Consider the following 13,975-nt stretch of genomic DNA (forward strand, 5'->3'; position numbering starts at 1 on the left):
CGATGTATCGATGTTTTCTACCAATTCCGTTATTTTTCGTTAATTCAATTCTTAAACAACATTTCTTCAACATTTTGTTCTATTTTATGAATGGACCGCAGGTGGTCCTTCATGTTGGTCGTGTTACCCGCAATCTTCAAAACTTTGTTGCAAATGTTGCATTTCGCGCTATTTCCATCAATTTTGTAAAGTGCCTCCAGCAAAAGCTTGTCTTTGTTGTTATTCTAGAATAAATACATTTGTAATTGCAAATAACTATATTTATATATATTTTCAACAATTTACTTACTTTGGCATTGCAAACACAGGGTAAAAAAAAGAAACAAATTCGCGAATTTTTCTATGTGGCAGTGTATCCATATGTTCTGCAATGTTGTGAAATTTAACGCCCGATGTTCTGTCAAACATCGATGCATCGCTTAACATCGGTATCAATAAAAACATCGGAAAACATCGGAAAACATCGCCAAAAAAACATCGATTGTCGATGCATCGATGTTTTTTCACATCACTAGCGCAGATCGGTCGGGCTTGTCATTGCGTCGCGACGCGTTGTACCTTAACGTACACACAGACTCAAGTTAATGAAGTTGTGCGGTCCAAAAAGAATTTTAGATTCATTGCGCGTAGGTTTCTTGGAGTGCTTGGTTAATATTTATTACAAATTACATGTCAAATATATTGACTGATGGTTCCGTAAACACTACAGTAAACAGCGTATGTGTATGCATGTTTGCTCATGTAACTAAAGAGAAAGCCAATAAATAATTTTCTAATTCGTCGCGTACTTTTGTACAAACCCGTCAAAGTGCCCGATACGTGAGTGTGTGTGTATGTGTTTTTGTATGCAAATGTAACTTATGTATGTATGTCCGTTATGATTTAATTCAGAAAGTGCAATTAAGGCCACAGCACTTCAATTTATGTTACGAGTATTCGCTGCAGGTGAACGTGTTCTGTGACAGATCTATTTATAACAAATATTACTGGCTTTTTTTGGCCCCTGCAAGCGCCGCCTATTAATTAAACGGCTATACGGCGGTTATCGCACTTTGAGCTCAAGTGGCGCGTTTTATTAAAACGTAAGCACCGTCTGCATTCACCTGCCCCTTCCTCCGATTAGCCAGATGCTAGTGAGTGTTTCATTGTCTCTATGGAGCTGCTGGTCATAAATGTAAATTGAAGTGTTAGTACTTTCTTCACCTTTTGTGTTCTCTAACGGCACCAAACACATTAATGGCGTAACTAATACCGTTACAAGTATAAATCAAGTGTAGTTTAGTGCAGTGTGGTCGGCTGCGATTTTGAAATCAACAACTATACATATGTATGAATGTATGTATTTATGTATGTATAGTTTCGTATTTCCACAGTCCAACTAGAGTGAAAGGTCTATTTGCCAACATCCAATTGAAGCCCGCCAATTACATATTGTTGTCTCCTTTTTGCCTACCTTAAACGTCTATTACCTTGAACCAAAGACCTCATATTCTACAAACTCTTATATTATGAAAATGTAATATGAAACGAGCCATGCTCATCCGTCGAAGTGCGCGTCCACTGTATACTATTGCCTGTATTTGCTATCTTATCACAAATCCCACTTTAATTAGATTTACTCAATGTGATTTTTGTGATGGATTTTCGCTTAGTATTTATTAATCAGCGCAGTTGAGTGGAAGTAGTCGACAGACCTAAAAGATATTCCGGAAATAAATTTTATAATTAACAATCGAATTCTTATAATAAATAAAGCACAGTTTAGAAATGTAAATATTTATGTTATCAAATTGTTTATGTTCTATTAATATTATTTTCTTTGCAGCAGAAATATGCACAAAGCCATTAAAAATAAATCAAGTAAGTGAAGTGAAAAGTATTATGAGTCCGAAACTTTTAATTTGAATGAAAAAAGAAAACGATTTTTTCCTTGTATATGAAGAAACATTTGTAATATAATTTTTAAAAAATCTAGACTTTTGCTTACTTTTAAAAGCGAAAATAGGCCCAACTATTAATTCATATATCGCAGTAGATAAACCCATAATCTTAAATGTTATGCGAGCATTGTGAAATTTTTATTATCTTTGACCGTTTTTACCTTTCCCACCCATCATCATTTATTTTACGTAATTAAACATTTTTACTTCTATTTCTTTTGTGGTGTACACTTTCAGGGTTACTATGCGGCCTCAAAAGCTCGAAGGCAGACTTAACGACAGCCAAATTTATATTGTACTATGGGTATGCCGTAGCAGTTAACCTTTACTCTAAGCAACTAAGCTAACATACTTTTAATTATGTCAGACCCAGCGTAGCTGATAGCGATATCTATGATCTGCATGACTCCAAAAATTTGCTAGAAGATGAGCACCTGGATTTGAACAAGAATACTGTATTGTATTTGCATGGATATCTGGAGGATCCCGATGTGGAGAGCATACATGTGATTGCGGAAGCTTATCTAGAACGCAACGATACGAATCTAATTGTTTTGGATTGGGGCGAACTGGCCGATGGCAATTATATCTTTGATGCGGTCGTCAATGCCAAGCAATTGGGACCGGAACTAGCGAAAGTTCTGCTGGACATGTTCGAGCATGGCCTGGACATAGAGAAATTTCATATTGTTGGACATTCGTTGGGCGGCCAGATGGCTGGAATTATAGGCCGTGAGATTACTAGACGATCCAAAGGTGTATTGAAAATTAAAAGGTTCGTTTTGCTTTTAGTGTATACTTATATAATAATTAACATTGTTATTCAATTGAAATAGAATCACCGGCCTGGATCCTGCCTTTCCCCTCTTCTACCTCACAGCTGGTCTGGCCGCACATCTAAGCGCAAGTGATGCAGAATTCGTGGATGTTATTCACACAGATGCTTGGTTATATGGTGCACCTAGCAGCACGGGCACCGTGGACTTTTGGCCAAACGGTGGCAAGACATTGCAGCCTGGCTGTCCGAAGCGCAATTATAAAATGCTCAGCGATAATGATTTGTCTAGTCATCGGCGCAGTTGGTGGTTCTGGGCGGAGAGCGTCTCGGACCGTTTTCCAATTAAGTTCGATGCGGTTGCAGCCAAAAGCTGGGATGATTTCAAACTAAACAAAATTATTGAATCTGAGCAACCTGTTGTCATGGGTCATAATTGTCCCACTAAGTAAGTTGAGTATTTTATAATTAAATTATATATTTAACTTATTATTTGTTTCCTTAGTATACATGGCGATTTTTACTTACAAACGAATGGCTTGACGCCATATGCTCGTGGCAAGGATGGCATAATCTATGTGGATCCCAAGGAGCTGTTGGGCAATAACAATACTTATGAAGCTTCAGTACCTGCAAAGGTAGAGCAATGATATGTTCTTATGATATATAATTAAAATAAATATGTTGCAAAATTTTGTTAATTGGATATTTTTTATCTTATATTCATAATGTTAAGCATTTATAATTTACTGATTTGGTTTAAATCAGCTGTAAAGAATTATAAAAACTTTAAAATAAAATACAATACAATTGTTACGAGTTTAATAAATCTACAAAATATATTTAATTCTGAAAATTCGGTAATTAAAAGACGCCAAAACTATCGATATCTGGCTTATCGATTATAAAATCAGCCCTCGTCACTACAATTTACGCACCACTAGTGCTTGCATGAAAATAAAGAAATAACACAAGATATAAGCCGAATTGCTGCGTGGTTGAAAACAAGCGTTTTGTCAAAATGAAAATAAAATTAACGGATTCAGTTGTCCGCAGCTTTAAAGTAGCCAAAATCTTTCGCGAAAACACAGACAAAATCAATGCGATTGACTTTGCACCGAATGGCGAACATCTAATCTCTTGCAGCGAGGACGATCAAATTGTTATATACGATTGCGAGAAGGGCACGCAATCAAGGACTGTGAATTCCAAGAAATATGGCGTCGATTTGATACATTTTACGCATGCCAACAATACGGCCATACACAGTTCAACTAAGGTCGACGACACCATACGATATCTCAGTTTGCATGACAACAAATATCTGCGCTACTTTCCCGGCCATACGAAAAAAGTGATTTCGCTGTGTATCTCACCCGTGGAGGATACCTTTCTATCTGGTTCATTGGATAAAACGTTGCGTCTGTGGGACTTGCGCTCACCCAACTGCCAGGGACTTATGCATCTATCGGGTCGACCGATTGCTGCCTACGATCCGGAAGGTCTTATCTTTGCGGCCGGCGTCAATTCGGAAAGCATTAAACTGTACGATCTGCGGTCCTTTGACAAGGGACCCTTTGTCACATTCAAGCTCAACCAGGAGAAGGAGTGCGACTGGACGGGTCTGAAATTTTCGCGCGATGGCAAAACCATCCTGATCAGCACAAATGGTTCAGTTATACGACTAGTGGACGCATTTCATGGCACACCGCTGCAAACGTTCACTGGCTATCCGAACAACAAGGGCATTGCCATCGAGGCCAGCTTCAGTCCGGACTCGCAGTTCATCTTCTCCGGCAGCACCGATGGTCGTGTACATATCTGGAATGCTGACACCGGCAACAAGGTCTCCGTGCTCAATGGCGATCACCCGGGTCCAGTGCAATGCGTCCAATTCAATCCCAAGTACATGATGCTCGCCTCAGCCTGCACAAACATGGCCTTCTGGCTGCCTACGTCTGAAGAGGGTGTTTAGCTTCATAAGTTCTCTAACTTTTTTAATTTTCTAATCTATTTAAGTTAATTACAATTAAATATTATAAATTAGGAAAACAATTATGTTATTGTCGTTGTTGTTCTTTATGTCGCTCGTAGGCGACGCGTATATTTGTGAGAAGCTTCGCCAGATTGTGCCCCATTTTTGCGCTGATGCCGAGTAATTCCGGGTGCTGCAGCTGCTGCTGCAATTGCTCAAAATTACTCGCACTCGATTCCACATCCATTTTGTTGGCCACAACCAGGTGCGGACGCTTCGCCAGTCGGCCACCAAATTGTTCCAGTTCATGCATGAGCTGTTTGTACTGCATCCAAGGCTCGGGCGCGCTAGCATCCAGCACAAAGAGCAGCAGGGTGCAGCGTTCGGCATGCTTCAAGAACTGTATGCCTAATCCTTTGTTTCGATGTGCATCCGGCACAAGGCCTGGTAAATCCGCAATAGTCAGCTGCACATGATCGTCATATTGAACGGTGCCCAGATGGGGTCGAAGTGTTGTGAAAGCATATGGCGCCACTTTTGGCTTGGCACGCGTTAAGGCATTCAGTAGCGTGCTCTTCCCGGCATTGGGAAACCCAATCAGACCCACTTCGGCCATGCTGCGTAGCTCCAGCATATAGCTCATATCTTCGCCGGCAGGTCCATACTCACACACCTTGGGTGAGGTCTCTTTGTCGGTGGTGAAGAAGCGATTGCCCTTGCCACCCGCCCCTCCACGTGCTGCCACAAACATGAGATCCACACTTCCCAAATCGGCCACAATCAGACCCTCGGCATTCCGTACGACGGTGCCAACGGGCACTTTGATCACCGTATGCTTGGCATTCTTGCCATGGCATTCCTTAGCTGATCCAATGCCACCTTCGGCTGCTTGCAGGACGCTGTTCACATGGTTAAAGTTACGCACATCATTGGAGGCTTGGAAAATGACATGGCCGCCATTTCCGCCGTCGCCGCCATCAGGGCCGGCGCGTTCGTTGCACCACAATTGCAGAAATGACACACAGCCATCGCCTCCTTTACCACCTATAGCTCGTACGCGTTTCGCATCCGAGAAGTATTGTGCCTGCCATGGGAAATGTTTCATTTAATAGTTATGTAAACATTGATATATTTGTATAACTGATTTACCTCTTTCCTTGTCGACTTGCTCTTTTTGGGACGCAGTGCCGTGGCTACTTGACAATAGTTTATTCGGCTTTTCGTTAGAAATTTGCTTATTATCTGAGCTGAAATTGGAAATAGCGACATTTTGTCATATGGTTTTATTTATGTTTCTTTCGGTGCCGGCAATAATATATACATATTTATCGATATATATAATTGGTCACAATCGAATGCAATCAGGGTGCACCTTGTACAATCTATCGGCACTTTAAAAAATATATAAAAGGAATTCCCGATAGGACTAATGTAAGTAAAGATTTAAAACAATCACGCAATACTAACCTAACCATACTATGGTTAGTGATGTTAGTAATTAAAAGTGTTAACAAAAATTAGAATACTTCGGGTAAGTATACTTCGGGAAAATTAAGACAAATTTGATTAATATTTAATTCATATTTCAGGAAGCAACGCCATATATTATATTAGGTTATAATGTCGAAAAGAAGCTTCGATGCGAGATCGACTTATGTAAATATACATAACATTCAAATGAATTTATATAATCAGTAGTGGAGCTGTCGTGAAATCAACAGTTTGTCAACATTGTTCGATGATTCTTATTCGAGCTACTACTCGATACTTTTGCTGAACTTAATAGCGGGTGATATCGATGGTCATCTAATGCTGTGCCGCAGAAGTTTGGAGCAATTTAGAAAGATGTCCGTAAGAGCTGCGCTTATAGATCTTAGCGGCACACTCCATGTGGAGGATGAGCCAACACCTAACGCTGCTATGGCATTGCATAGGTATGTCACCAGCTATAGACTGCAATGGACTTGAATATGTATGTATACACACATGTTTTTTTTTCTTGTAGGCTGCGCAGTAGTAATATTACCGTTAAATTTGTAACCAACACCACCAAAGACTCGAAAAAGACGCTTTACGATCTATTAATCAAAATGGGCTTCCAACTGGATATTGAAGAGATATACAGTTCGTTGAGCGCAGCTGCTGCATATGTGGAGAATGAGAAACTGAATCCTTTCTATTTGCTATCGGACGATGCACGTAAAGATTTTCCTGAAGAGGACTCGAGTCGTCCCTATGATTCGGTTGTGGTGGGCCTGGCGCCCGCTGCCTTTGATTATGCTCACCTAAATAAGGCTTTCAGGTGAGAAGGCAGACTTCATATGTTTCATTGAAGCTTTATTCAAACTTTCCTACACTATAAGTGTGCTTATGGCGAAGAAGTCGCACAAACTTGTGGCCGTGCATCAGGGCAAATACTATAAACGTTCGGATGGCTTGGCCTTGGGACCCGGTTGCTTTGTCAAGGGCTTGGAGTATGCGACGGGCAAGTCGGCAACGGTTATAGGCAAACCAAATAAATTCTTTTTCAACAATGCCATACCAGACGGGTTGAGTCCCAACGAATGCATCATGATTGGCGATGTAAGATGAATTGATTTAAATATATATTTGTGATCCGATTTACACCTATTGTTTTCAGGATGTCAACGACGATATTGTGGGCGCCATGAAGGCGGGCATGCAGGGCATTCTCGTCAAGACGGGCAAGTTTTTGCCAGAAGCTCTGGAAGCCATCTCGCCCGCACCGACGGCTGTGGTTAAGAATTTCGCCGAGGCCGTCGACTGGATATTGTGCAGAAAGCACTAGTTTGACTATTCAATTCAAAAACTGCCAGACTTTCACAAAACACGTGAATTTAACATACGAATTGGTGTAAAAGTTAATTTCGAGTTTTGGCACTTTTGTAAGAGTTTAGGTTGCGATGACACCTGCTGGGGAAGGTGAATAATATTTTATTTAATTTTTGATAAGATTGATTAATAGAACTATTCGCTGCTTAGCTATATTTCCCGACTACATTAAATAAATAACAAATTATAGATATTCTCTTTTATGAAAATTTCCAACTGAATTACAAAACACCTCCCATTATAAAATATTCAATAAAAATTGATGTATTCAATAATTTTATATCTTACCCTAAGTGGTTTTTAAGTTCCTCGAATGAACACTATTTAATAAACTAAATAAAATTCAATAAATTCAATTTAATAAAGACATTGTCATACAAAATTAATAAATAAAATAATATTTTATGTATCGAATGAGGCTTAAAGGCATATTTGACTGCCGAAAAACAGTTTTATCTAATCTAAAAGTTCTGCGGAAAGCATTAGCTGATTCTTAGTCGTTAAATTTGAACTAAAATTTTGTTTAACCCCCATAGTTAAAAAAATTTATGAAATGCAAAAACTCGTTTTTTTTTGCCAATAGTTAGAAAAAATTGTACAAATGTTTAATATAATTTTTTATAAATAAGCAGAAATCCATTTCAAATGCAACATTTCCGACTGTTTGGAACAGTCTAAAATATTTTTATATTTTAGTTCTTTGTGGTGAAAAAGCTTTTTGAGTATGCAAATTGAATGAGAAGCAATTTAGTTAAGCTTTGCCTGGGCAAATTTGCTGGCCAATTGAACGATTTCGTCGACGCGTTCGAAATTGCTGCCCGAAGCTTGAGCGGATTCGGGTTTGCCGCCGCCTTTGCCTCCGAGCACAGGCGACACATGCTGCACCCACTCATTGGCCTTCAAGCCCTTCTCGACGGCGCTCTTGGGCACCGAGCAGAGGCAAAAGACCTTCTTGGAGTCGGCATCAACTGATACGAACATGGCGGCAGCATCGGGCAATTGGGAACGCACCTGCTTGAGGGCAGCGTCCAGCGCCTTGGTATTGTTATACGCTTCCAATTGCTGGACCAAGACATTTGCCTTGGGATTCGCTTCACACAAAGCCTTGGCCTGTTCCACAACCGTGACTGAGACGGCGGCGCGCAGGGCACGCTCCTTATCATCGAGCGTCTTCTTCAGAGATTTAAGCAGATTGCGCATCTCATCCTTTTTTACATAGGGTATGGTTGCATGCGAGATTTGTTCGGTTAGTTCCACAATTTGCTTCACGTACAGCTTGGAATCTTTGCCAGTTTTATCCGCCTCAATGGTGGCCTTTAACGTGCTGATTTCCTTCTCAAATCCTTCGGATTTCTTGAGAGCTTTCAATGCCTCGGGTCCAGTCAGCGCTACAATGCGTCGAATGCCCTTGGCTATGGCCTCCTCGCTGCTGATGACAAAGTCCATGATGTGGCCAGAGTTACGCAGATGTGTGCCGCCGCAGAATTCCACAGAGGTTTGTTCACCTGCCTCGGAGTCTGGCTGGGATTCGAGCTGATCGACGGGTACGCCAAAGGAGATCACACGCACCGGATCCGGATAGACTTCATCGAAGACAGAGCGTAAGCCGCGTATACGCTTAGCTAAGGCCAGCTGGGATTCCTTGGCATAGATGGGCATCTCCTTGTAGACCATATCGCGCGTCAGCTGCTCCGTCTTGGCCACTTGCTCAATGGTCATGGCTGCTTTGCTGTTGAAATCAAAGCGCAGTTTCTCGGGCACCACAAGCGAACCCTTCTGCTCCGTATCCTTGCCCAGCACCTGCAGCAGACAGTGATTGAGAGCATGTGTAGCTGAGTGATTCTTCATGGTTAGCCAACGACGCTCAACATCGATATGCAGCTGCACTTCATCGCCCACGGCCAAGGTGCCCTCGACGACGCCAATGTGGAGAATGTAGCCGCCGCGATTGTAAACGCGATCCACAAGAAATTCATTGGCCTCATCGTTCAGCTTGACCAGTGCACCCTGATCGAAAATCTGGCCACCGCTCTCCGCATAGAAATTCGTCTTGTCCAGCACAATGCCCGCCTTCTGTCCGCTGGTAATCTCCTGCACGAATTTGTTCTCATATCGCAAAGCGACGATTTTACTGGTGCAATCGCTAAATTTGTAGGCGGAGTCGCGCTCATTGGACTCCGCTTCGTATATGTATTTAAAGGAATCGTTTGTGGGCGGCACGCCCTTCTCCTGCAGCTCCGATATGGCGTGCACATCCAGATTGATCTCATCGATCTTGCTGGCACCTTTGCCTTGCGAAAGTATATAGGAATTATGCTTGGCCGCATCGTAGCCATCCATATCGATCTGCAGAGACTTCTCCTCGGCCATTAGCTGGGTAAGATCCACAGGAAAACCATAAGTGTCATATAAACGCCAGGCCACATCGCCGGGTATGGTCTTCTGATCGGCGCCCAGCTTTTCAATGGTGCGATTTAGCAAATTGCGACCACGTGACAATGTCTTCAAGAACTGCTGCTCCTCCTCGTTAATGATGTCCATAATGTGCTGTGGATCCTTTTTGACCTCGGGAAAGGCATCGCCCAGCAGTTCGACAACGGTAGTCACCAAAGTGGCAAAGAATCCAGGCTTAGCGTTCAGCTTCTCAGTAGCATAGCTGGAAAGGAATCGATATAAATATATATACAAATATAATCAGCATGTTTCCCTTACCGCACAGCGCGACGCAGAATACGCCTAAGTACATAGCCTCGTCCCGTATTATCGGGATTGCCGCCATCAGCCAAAGCTATGGTTATCGTGCGTGCGTGATCGGCTAGCACACGATAAGCCATATCAATGCCATCGGCATCGTCGGCTCCTACACGTCCCTGATAGGCCGGAGCACCAGTGCCCGCCTGTATGGCATCAAAGAGTGGCACAAATAAATCTGTATCATAGTTTGAGCGTTTATTCTGGATGACAGAGACCAAACGCTCGAAGCCCATGCCGCAATCGATGTGCTTCTTGGGGAGCTGCTTTAGGGAGCCGTCGGATTCGCGGTTGTATTGTATGAACACCAGATTCCAAATCTCCAAAACATCGGGATCATCCATATTCACCAGCTCGGGTACGCTGCGTCCGCCAATGCGATCGAAATGCAGCTCTGAGCACGGACCACACGGCCCAGTTTCGCCCATTTCCCAGAAGTTATCCTTCATGCTGCCGGGCAAAATGTGCTCGGGTTTCAATCCAAGATCCAACCACATTTGCTTGCACTCCAGATCCGGTTCCAGACCGTTCGCTGCATCGCCGCCAAAGTAGGTGACATATAGGCGATCCTTTGGCAGATTCAAACGGTCTGTCAGGAATTCCCATGCCCAGCTGCAGATTTCCTTCTTGAAATAGTCACCGAACGACCAATTGCCCAACATCTCGAAGAACGTGTGGTGATACACATCCTTGCCCACATCATCCAGATCGTTGTGCTTGCCGCCAGCACGAATGCATTTTTGTGTGTTGACAACACGCACCCATTTGGACATCTCGCTATTGGGATCAGCGATGCCCAGGAAAATGGGCTTAAACTGATTCATGCCGGCGTTGGCAAAGAGTAGAGTGGGATCGTCCAACGGAATGGTGCTGGACGAGTGAACGTAGATATGTTTCTGCTCCTTGAAGAAGTTCAGGTATGCATCGCGTACCTCCTTCGCGGTGAGGAACTTCATCTTGTATATTTTTGATTGATATTGACTGAAAGTGCAGCAGACAAAGGAAAAAAGTTTAGTTTTGGCCCATTGCCACGCGACGGAAAATTGCGTTCGTATATGTAATTGTATTCAATGCAAAATGCGAAAGTGCACAAATTGTCTTTGACGTGACTAAATTGTACAAAATCTATTATATTGTTAAACTTTCACGAAGTTGTTTATTTCATGACACAATTTGTATATGTATTAGTTGCGCATTACTCACGTTTGGAAGAATTAAATGCAAATACAAAACAATTTCGTCAACCGACTGCAGCAACGTGTAAGTTGAACCGATTCCAATGCGGCAAGTTCAGCTGTGAGCCAGTTTGCAATGAGCGAAGTAAGCTCCAGTATCGTTCATCCCGACATTTTTATTTTGCCACACAAGTTCGATAGCGATCACTATCGAGCTAACATTCAAACTGTTAAATATCGATGACTAAATCAACTTTACGTGCAATTGGCGCCGAAATTGTAAAACACACATTTTTTCAAGTAAATACAACAATTGTAAGAAATTTCTTTTCTATATTAATTATAAGTCAAAACGTTGTGGCATATGCTGCTCCTCCACCTCCTGTTCAATTTGTTTCATACGCAGCATTATATTATAGTTCTGCGTTTCCTCCTTGCCCGTCAGGTACATGGTTAAAAATGCCTGTATCGCAATGATTGTGGAAATTGCGGGAATAATAGGGCGTGTTAGCTTTCGATACAGCATAAAGACTTCCCGTGGATTTTCCGTTATAGAAGGCAATCGATAGGTATAGCATCTGCTGGCAAACATAAAGGCGGCGAAGGGTGCCAAAATCGTGGGATACACCACACCCAATGCCGTTTGGATGGCGGCGCTGCGGACCTGCGTACACACGGGACACTCAGTTAAAGGCCTCAACAGCAACGGACTCTGTATAAAGAATTTATGTGTTAGCATTGTGAAGATGGCTGGCACGACTACAATGGGCAAATAGCTGGAAAGACGACCATGGGCACCCAGACGTAAGCGTCTGCGGTAATGATTATTCACGTAGGCGCCCGTTGCGGCCGCCATGGCGCTGAGTATGCCGGGCGCATAGCGCAAGGACCATCTATACAAATATAATCAGGGTATCAGCGGTTAGATAAGCGACTTGAATTTTGTACGCACACGTCTCCGATTTTGTCCCAGGATGTTATGATCTTCCACTGGTATCGCAGCGCTTGATCTTCTGAAATGATGACTGCATCAGTTGGCAGTTCGTTGGTCCGAGCGCGCGATAGGGCCATACTTTAATTTATAATCAAAATAGAATTTGTATTAACAGCAGAAAGAAACTAAAACAGCTGTTCGCCAATGCGGTGGCAGTGTGGTAAAACGTTGACATCGTTACTCGCATTGGCACAGATGTGGCTCACCCCAGTGCTGTAAAACATCAAATTTTCTGTCAGCACCAATGTAGACATTTGAAAACTAATCCAAATTCGCTTTGTAAAAAAAAAAATTAAGTAAAAATACAAAATGCCGCACAAGCGCAAAACACGCTTGCAGTATAATCCAAAACAAGTGTCACGCCGGGTGCAGTTAGCGTCATCAGCGCCAAACGTTTGCGTTAAAGCACACAATGGCGCCACCGACGAAAACTTTACGCCACCAGAAGAAAAGAAGGTGCAAAAGGCACCCATAGTTCCTCAAGAGACTGCGCCCAATAAGTTTGCAGTGCCGCAGTTCAATACCATGGTGCGCACTCAGGTTGAGGTCAATTCAGTTCGGAATATGCGCGTGGATCTTCAACTGGACCTAACGCCACGCACCAAGGCGTCTATTGCACCCAAGGTATAAACAAGTATACAACCAGTTTATAAATCTCTATACATATGTTCCACATTTAGGTTGTCAAGAAGCTCAACTTTCCATCAACACAAACAGTATTCAAGGACTTGATACCCATTAACGTGAACGACTCGTTGCGTGAAGTGGAGCGACCGCGAACGACAAAACCTCGGGATTCCAACAAATATAGCATGGCCGAACCAGTACTCACCGACTATCTAGAGAAAATTGAGTATGTGCAGCTTTTAATGCCCGAGCCGGAGCTGACAATGGATTTTACATTCGATGAATTTGATTTCCTGCATGCCTACACGAACAGCTATCGTTACATATAAAGACAAGAAGAAACATTCTGTTTGTTATTTTAAGTTATACATTTAATTATTCCGATAAATGAATGGATTTTAGAAGCGTAAATCACTTATGTGTTTAATTTATCCAATGAAGTTCATGACTACCAAAAAGAGAATAACATGCGCGAATATGAAGTCAGCGAAGCCACGTTCCGGTGAGATGCCCGAGAAGACGGCCTTATTTTGTGGATTTGCTTGCAGGCGCAGGCAAACGGCCAGCACAAAGCAGCTGACGGTGCTGATGAAGCCCGAGAGGAATGAGTTGAAGGGAAATGTGCCCACCAGGACGCAGTAAACAAATTGTATGATGCCGGTTAGCAGAATGTAGCCCAAGTAGATATCCACGAGTTTTAGCTTTTTCGGTGTGTTCTGCACGTAGTCGCTGTAAAACTTGGAAATTACGCTGCTGATTTCAACCATTTTGAGGCTTTATTTTAATTTCTTTGCTACAATATTCAATTTATTTTGTTATTAATTTGTTCGCAGAACGGCAGACACGTCACGTAAAACGCCTGGCAACTAGTGCTGGAAAATGCCA

The 13,975-nt window shown here is 42.5% G+C and overlaps 8 protein-coding genes and 2 long non-coding RNA genes across 14 annotated transcripts; 4 read left to right on the top strand and 6 right to left on the bottom strand.

The window, feature by feature from the left end:
• Positions 1-61: 61 nt before the first annotated feature.
• Positions 62-513, bottom strand: LOC122757266. The gene is made up of 2 exons (XR_006357236.1): positions 290-513; positions 62-224 (listed from the first exon to the last, which is right to left on the bottom strand). It is a non-coding gene; the product is annotated as an uncharacterized LOC122757266 (long non-coding RNA).
• Positions 514-519: 6 nt separating this feature from the next.
• LOC6576391 (pancreatic triacylglycerol lipase) lies at positions 520-3,416 on the top strand. 4 transcript variants are annotated; one of them, XM_015165153.3, is made up of 6 exons: positions 520-1,082; positions 1,826-1,860; positions 2,178-2,244; positions 2,308-2,715; positions 2,777-3,163; positions 3,221-3,416. In XM_015165153.3, exons 2-6 carry the CDS (start codon positions 1,833-1,835, stop codon positions 3,363-3,365), a joined length of 1,035 nt encoding a protein of 344 aa, XP_015020639.1. In that variant the 5' UTR covers positions 520-1,082; positions 1,826-1,832; the 3' UTR covers positions 3,366-3,416. The 4 variants fall into 4 exon arrangements, with proteins under 4 accessions (XP_015020639.1, XP_015020637.1, XP_015020638.1 ...); XM_015165151.3 differs by having other exon boundaries at positions 520-819; XM_015165152.3 differs by having other exon boundaries at positions 521-626.
• Positions 3,184-3,629, bottom strand: LOC122757267. Of its 2 annotated transcripts, none has more exons than XR_006357238.1 (2): positions 3,524-3,629; positions 3,184-3,345 (listed from the first exon to the last, which is right to left on the bottom strand). It is a non-coding gene; the product is annotated as an uncharacterized LOC122757267 (long non-coding RNA). The 2 variants fall into 2 exon arrangements; XR_006357237.1 differs by having other exon boundaries at positions 3,466-3,629.
• An 11-nt stretch (positions 3,630-3,640) lies between these two features.
• LOC6576392 (WD repeat-containing protein 82) lies at positions 3,641-4,770 on the top strand. Its single transcript, XM_002002347.4, has one exon. It carries the CDS (start codon positions 3,737-3,739, stop codon positions 4,688-4,690), a length of 954 nt encoding a protein of 317 aa, XP_002002383.1. The 5' UTR covers positions 3,641-3,736; the 3' UTR covers positions 4,691-4,770.
• LOC6576393 (mitochondrial ribosome-associated GTPase 2) lies at positions 4,687-6,024 on the bottom strand. The gene is made up of 2 exons (XM_002002348.4): positions 5,840-6,024; positions 4,687-5,774 (listed from the first exon to the last, which is right to left on the bottom strand). Exons 1-2 carry the CDS (start codon positions 5,957-5,959, stop codon positions 4,776-4,778), a joined length of 1,119 nt encoding a protein of 372 aa, XP_002002384.1. The 5' UTR covers positions 5,960-6,024; the 3' UTR covers positions 4,687-4,775.
• Positions 6,025-6,446: 422 nt separating this feature from the next.
• LOC6576394 (haloacid dehalogenase-like hydrolase domain-containing protein 2) lies at positions 6,447-7,830 on the top strand. Its single transcript, XM_002002349.4, has 4 exons — positions 6,447-6,624; positions 6,696-6,992; positions 7,054-7,273; positions 7,332-7,830. Exons 1-4 carry the CDS (start codon positions 6,500-6,502, stop codon positions 7,497-7,499), a joined length of 810 nt encoding a protein of 269 aa, XP_002002385.2. The 5' UTR covers positions 6,447-6,499; the 3' UTR covers positions 7,500-7,830.
• A 53-nt stretch (positions 7,831-7,883) lies between these two features.
• On the bottom strand, positions 7,884-11,601 carry LOC6576395 (alanine--tRNA ligase, cytoplasmic). Its single transcript, XM_002002350.4, has 3 exons — positions 11,498-11,601; positions 10,256-11,275; positions 7,884-10,199 (listed from the first exon to the last, which is right to left on the bottom strand). Exons 2-3 carry the CDS (start codon positions 11,248-11,250, stop codon positions 8,291-8,293), a joined length of 2,904 nt encoding a protein of 967 aa, XP_002002386.1. The 5' UTR covers positions 11,251-11,275; positions 11,498-11,601; the 3' UTR covers positions 7,884-8,290.
• Positions 11,602-11,734: 133 nt separating this feature from the next.
• On the bottom strand, positions 11,735-12,630 carry LOC6576396 (transmembrane protein 126A). The gene is made up of 2 exons (XM_002002351.4): positions 12,422-12,630; positions 11,735-12,362 (listed from the first exon to the last, which is right to left on the bottom strand). The coding sequence occupies exons 1-2, from the start codon at positions 12,538-12,540 to the stop codon at positions 11,810-11,812; spliced, it is 672 nt and encodes a 223-aa protein (XP_002002387.1). The 5' UTR covers positions 12,541-12,630; the 3' UTR covers positions 11,735-11,809.
• Positions 12,631-12,681: 51 nt separating this feature from the next.
• Positions 12,682-13,501, top strand: LOC6576397. Its single transcript, XM_002002352.4, has 2 exons — positions 12,682-13,087; positions 13,144-13,501. The coding sequence occupies exons 1-2, from the start codon at positions 12,773-12,775 to the stop codon at positions 13,417-13,419; spliced, it is 591 nt and encodes a 196-aa protein (XP_002002388.1). The 5' UTR covers positions 12,682-12,772; the 3' UTR covers positions 13,420-13,501.
• On the bottom strand, positions 13,440-13,964 carry LOC6576398 (dolichyl-diphosphooligosaccharide--protein glycosyltransferase subunit DAD1). The gene has a single exon (XM_002002353.4). The coding sequence runs from the start codon at positions 13,855-13,857 to the stop codon at positions 13,519-13,521; it is 339 nt and encodes a 112-aa protein (XP_002002389.1). The 5' UTR covers positions 13,858-13,964; the 3' UTR covers positions 13,440-13,518.
• Positions 13,965-13,975: the final 11 nt, after the last annotated feature.

Source organism: Drosophila mojavensis, unplaced genomic scaffold, assembly GCF_018153725.1.
Source record: "Drosophila mojavensis isolate 15081-1352.22 unplaced genomic scaffold, ASM1815372v1 contig_36, whole genome shotgun sequence".
Lineage (NCBI taxonomy): Eukaryota > Metazoa > Arthropoda > Insecta > Diptera > Drosophilidae > Drosophila > Drosophila mojavensis.

What these genes read in the sequence shown, in the direction of transcription:
- LOC6576391 (XM_015165153.3), top strand. Translation starts at nt 1,833, where the DNA reads ATGCACAAAGCCATTAAAAATAAATCAA. An exon ending in AGCCATTAAAAATAAATCAA is followed by an intron (nt 1,861 to 2,177) that starts GTAAGTGAAGTG and finishes GTACACTTTCAG; the next exon opens with GGTTACTATGCGGCCTCAAA. An exon ending in GGTGTATTGAAAATTAAAAG is followed by an intron (nt 2,716 to 2,776) that starts GTTCGTTTTGCT and finishes CAATTGAAATAG; the next exon opens with AATCACCGGCCTGGATCCTG.
- LOC6576393 (XM_002002348.4), bottom strand. Translation starts at nt 5,959, where the DNA reads ATGTCGCTATTTCCAATTTCAGCTCAGATAATAAGCAAATTTCTAACG. An exon ending in GCAAGTCGACAAGGAAAGAG is followed by an intron (nt 5,775 to 5,839) that starts GTAAATCAGTTA and finishes TTCCCATGGCAG; the next exon opens with GCACAATACTTCTCGGATGC.
- LOC6576392 (XM_002002347.4), top strand. Translation starts at nt 3,737, where the DNA reads ATGAAAATAAAATTAACGGATTCAGTTGTCCGCAGCTTTAAAGTAGCC.
- LOC6576396 (XM_002002351.4), bottom strand. Translation starts at nt 12,540, where the DNA reads ATGGCCCTATCGCGCGCTCGGACCAACGAACTGCCAACTGATGCAGTC. An exon ending in TGGGACAAAATCGGAGACGT is followed by an intron (nt 12,363 to 12,421) that starts GTGCGTACAAAA and finishes ATATTTGTATAG; the next exon opens with ATGGTCCTTGCGCTATGCGC.
- LOC6576394 (XM_002002349.4), top strand. Translation starts at nt 6,500, where the DNA reads ATGCTGTGCCGCAGAAGTTTGGAGCAATTTAGAAAGATGTCCGTAAGA. An exon ending in GCTGCTATGGCATTGCATAG is followed by an intron (nt 6,625 to 6,695) that starts GTATGTCACCAG and finishes TTTTTCTTGTAG; the next exon opens with GCTGCGCAGTAGTAATATTA. An exon ending in AATGCATCATGATTGGCGAT is followed by an intron (nt 7,274 to 7,331) that starts GTAAGATGAATT and finishes TATTGTTTTCAG; the next exon opens with GATGTCAACGACGATATTGT.
- LOC6576398 (XM_002002353.4), bottom strand. Translation starts at nt 13,857, where the DNA reads ATGGTTGAAATCAGCAGCGTAATTTCCAAGTTTTACAGCGACTACGTG.
- LOC6576397 (XM_002002352.4), top strand. Translation starts at nt 12,773, where the DNA reads ATGCCGCACAAGCGCAAAACACGCTTGCAGTATAATCCAAAACAAGTG. An exon ending in AGGCGTCTATTGCACCCAAG is followed by an intron (nt 13,088 to 13,143) that starts GTATAAACAAGT and finishes TTCCACATTTAG; the next exon opens with GTTGTCAAGAAGCTCAACTT.
- LOC6576395 (XM_002002350.4), bottom strand. Translation starts at nt 11,250, where the DNA reads ATGAAGTTCCTCACCGCGAAGGAGGTACGCGATGCATACCTGAACTTC. An exon ending in ATTCTGCGTCGCGCTGTGCG is followed by an intron (nt 10,200 to 10,255) that starts GTAAGGGAAACA and finishes ATTCCTTTCCAG; the next exon opens with CTATGCTACTGAGAAGCTGA.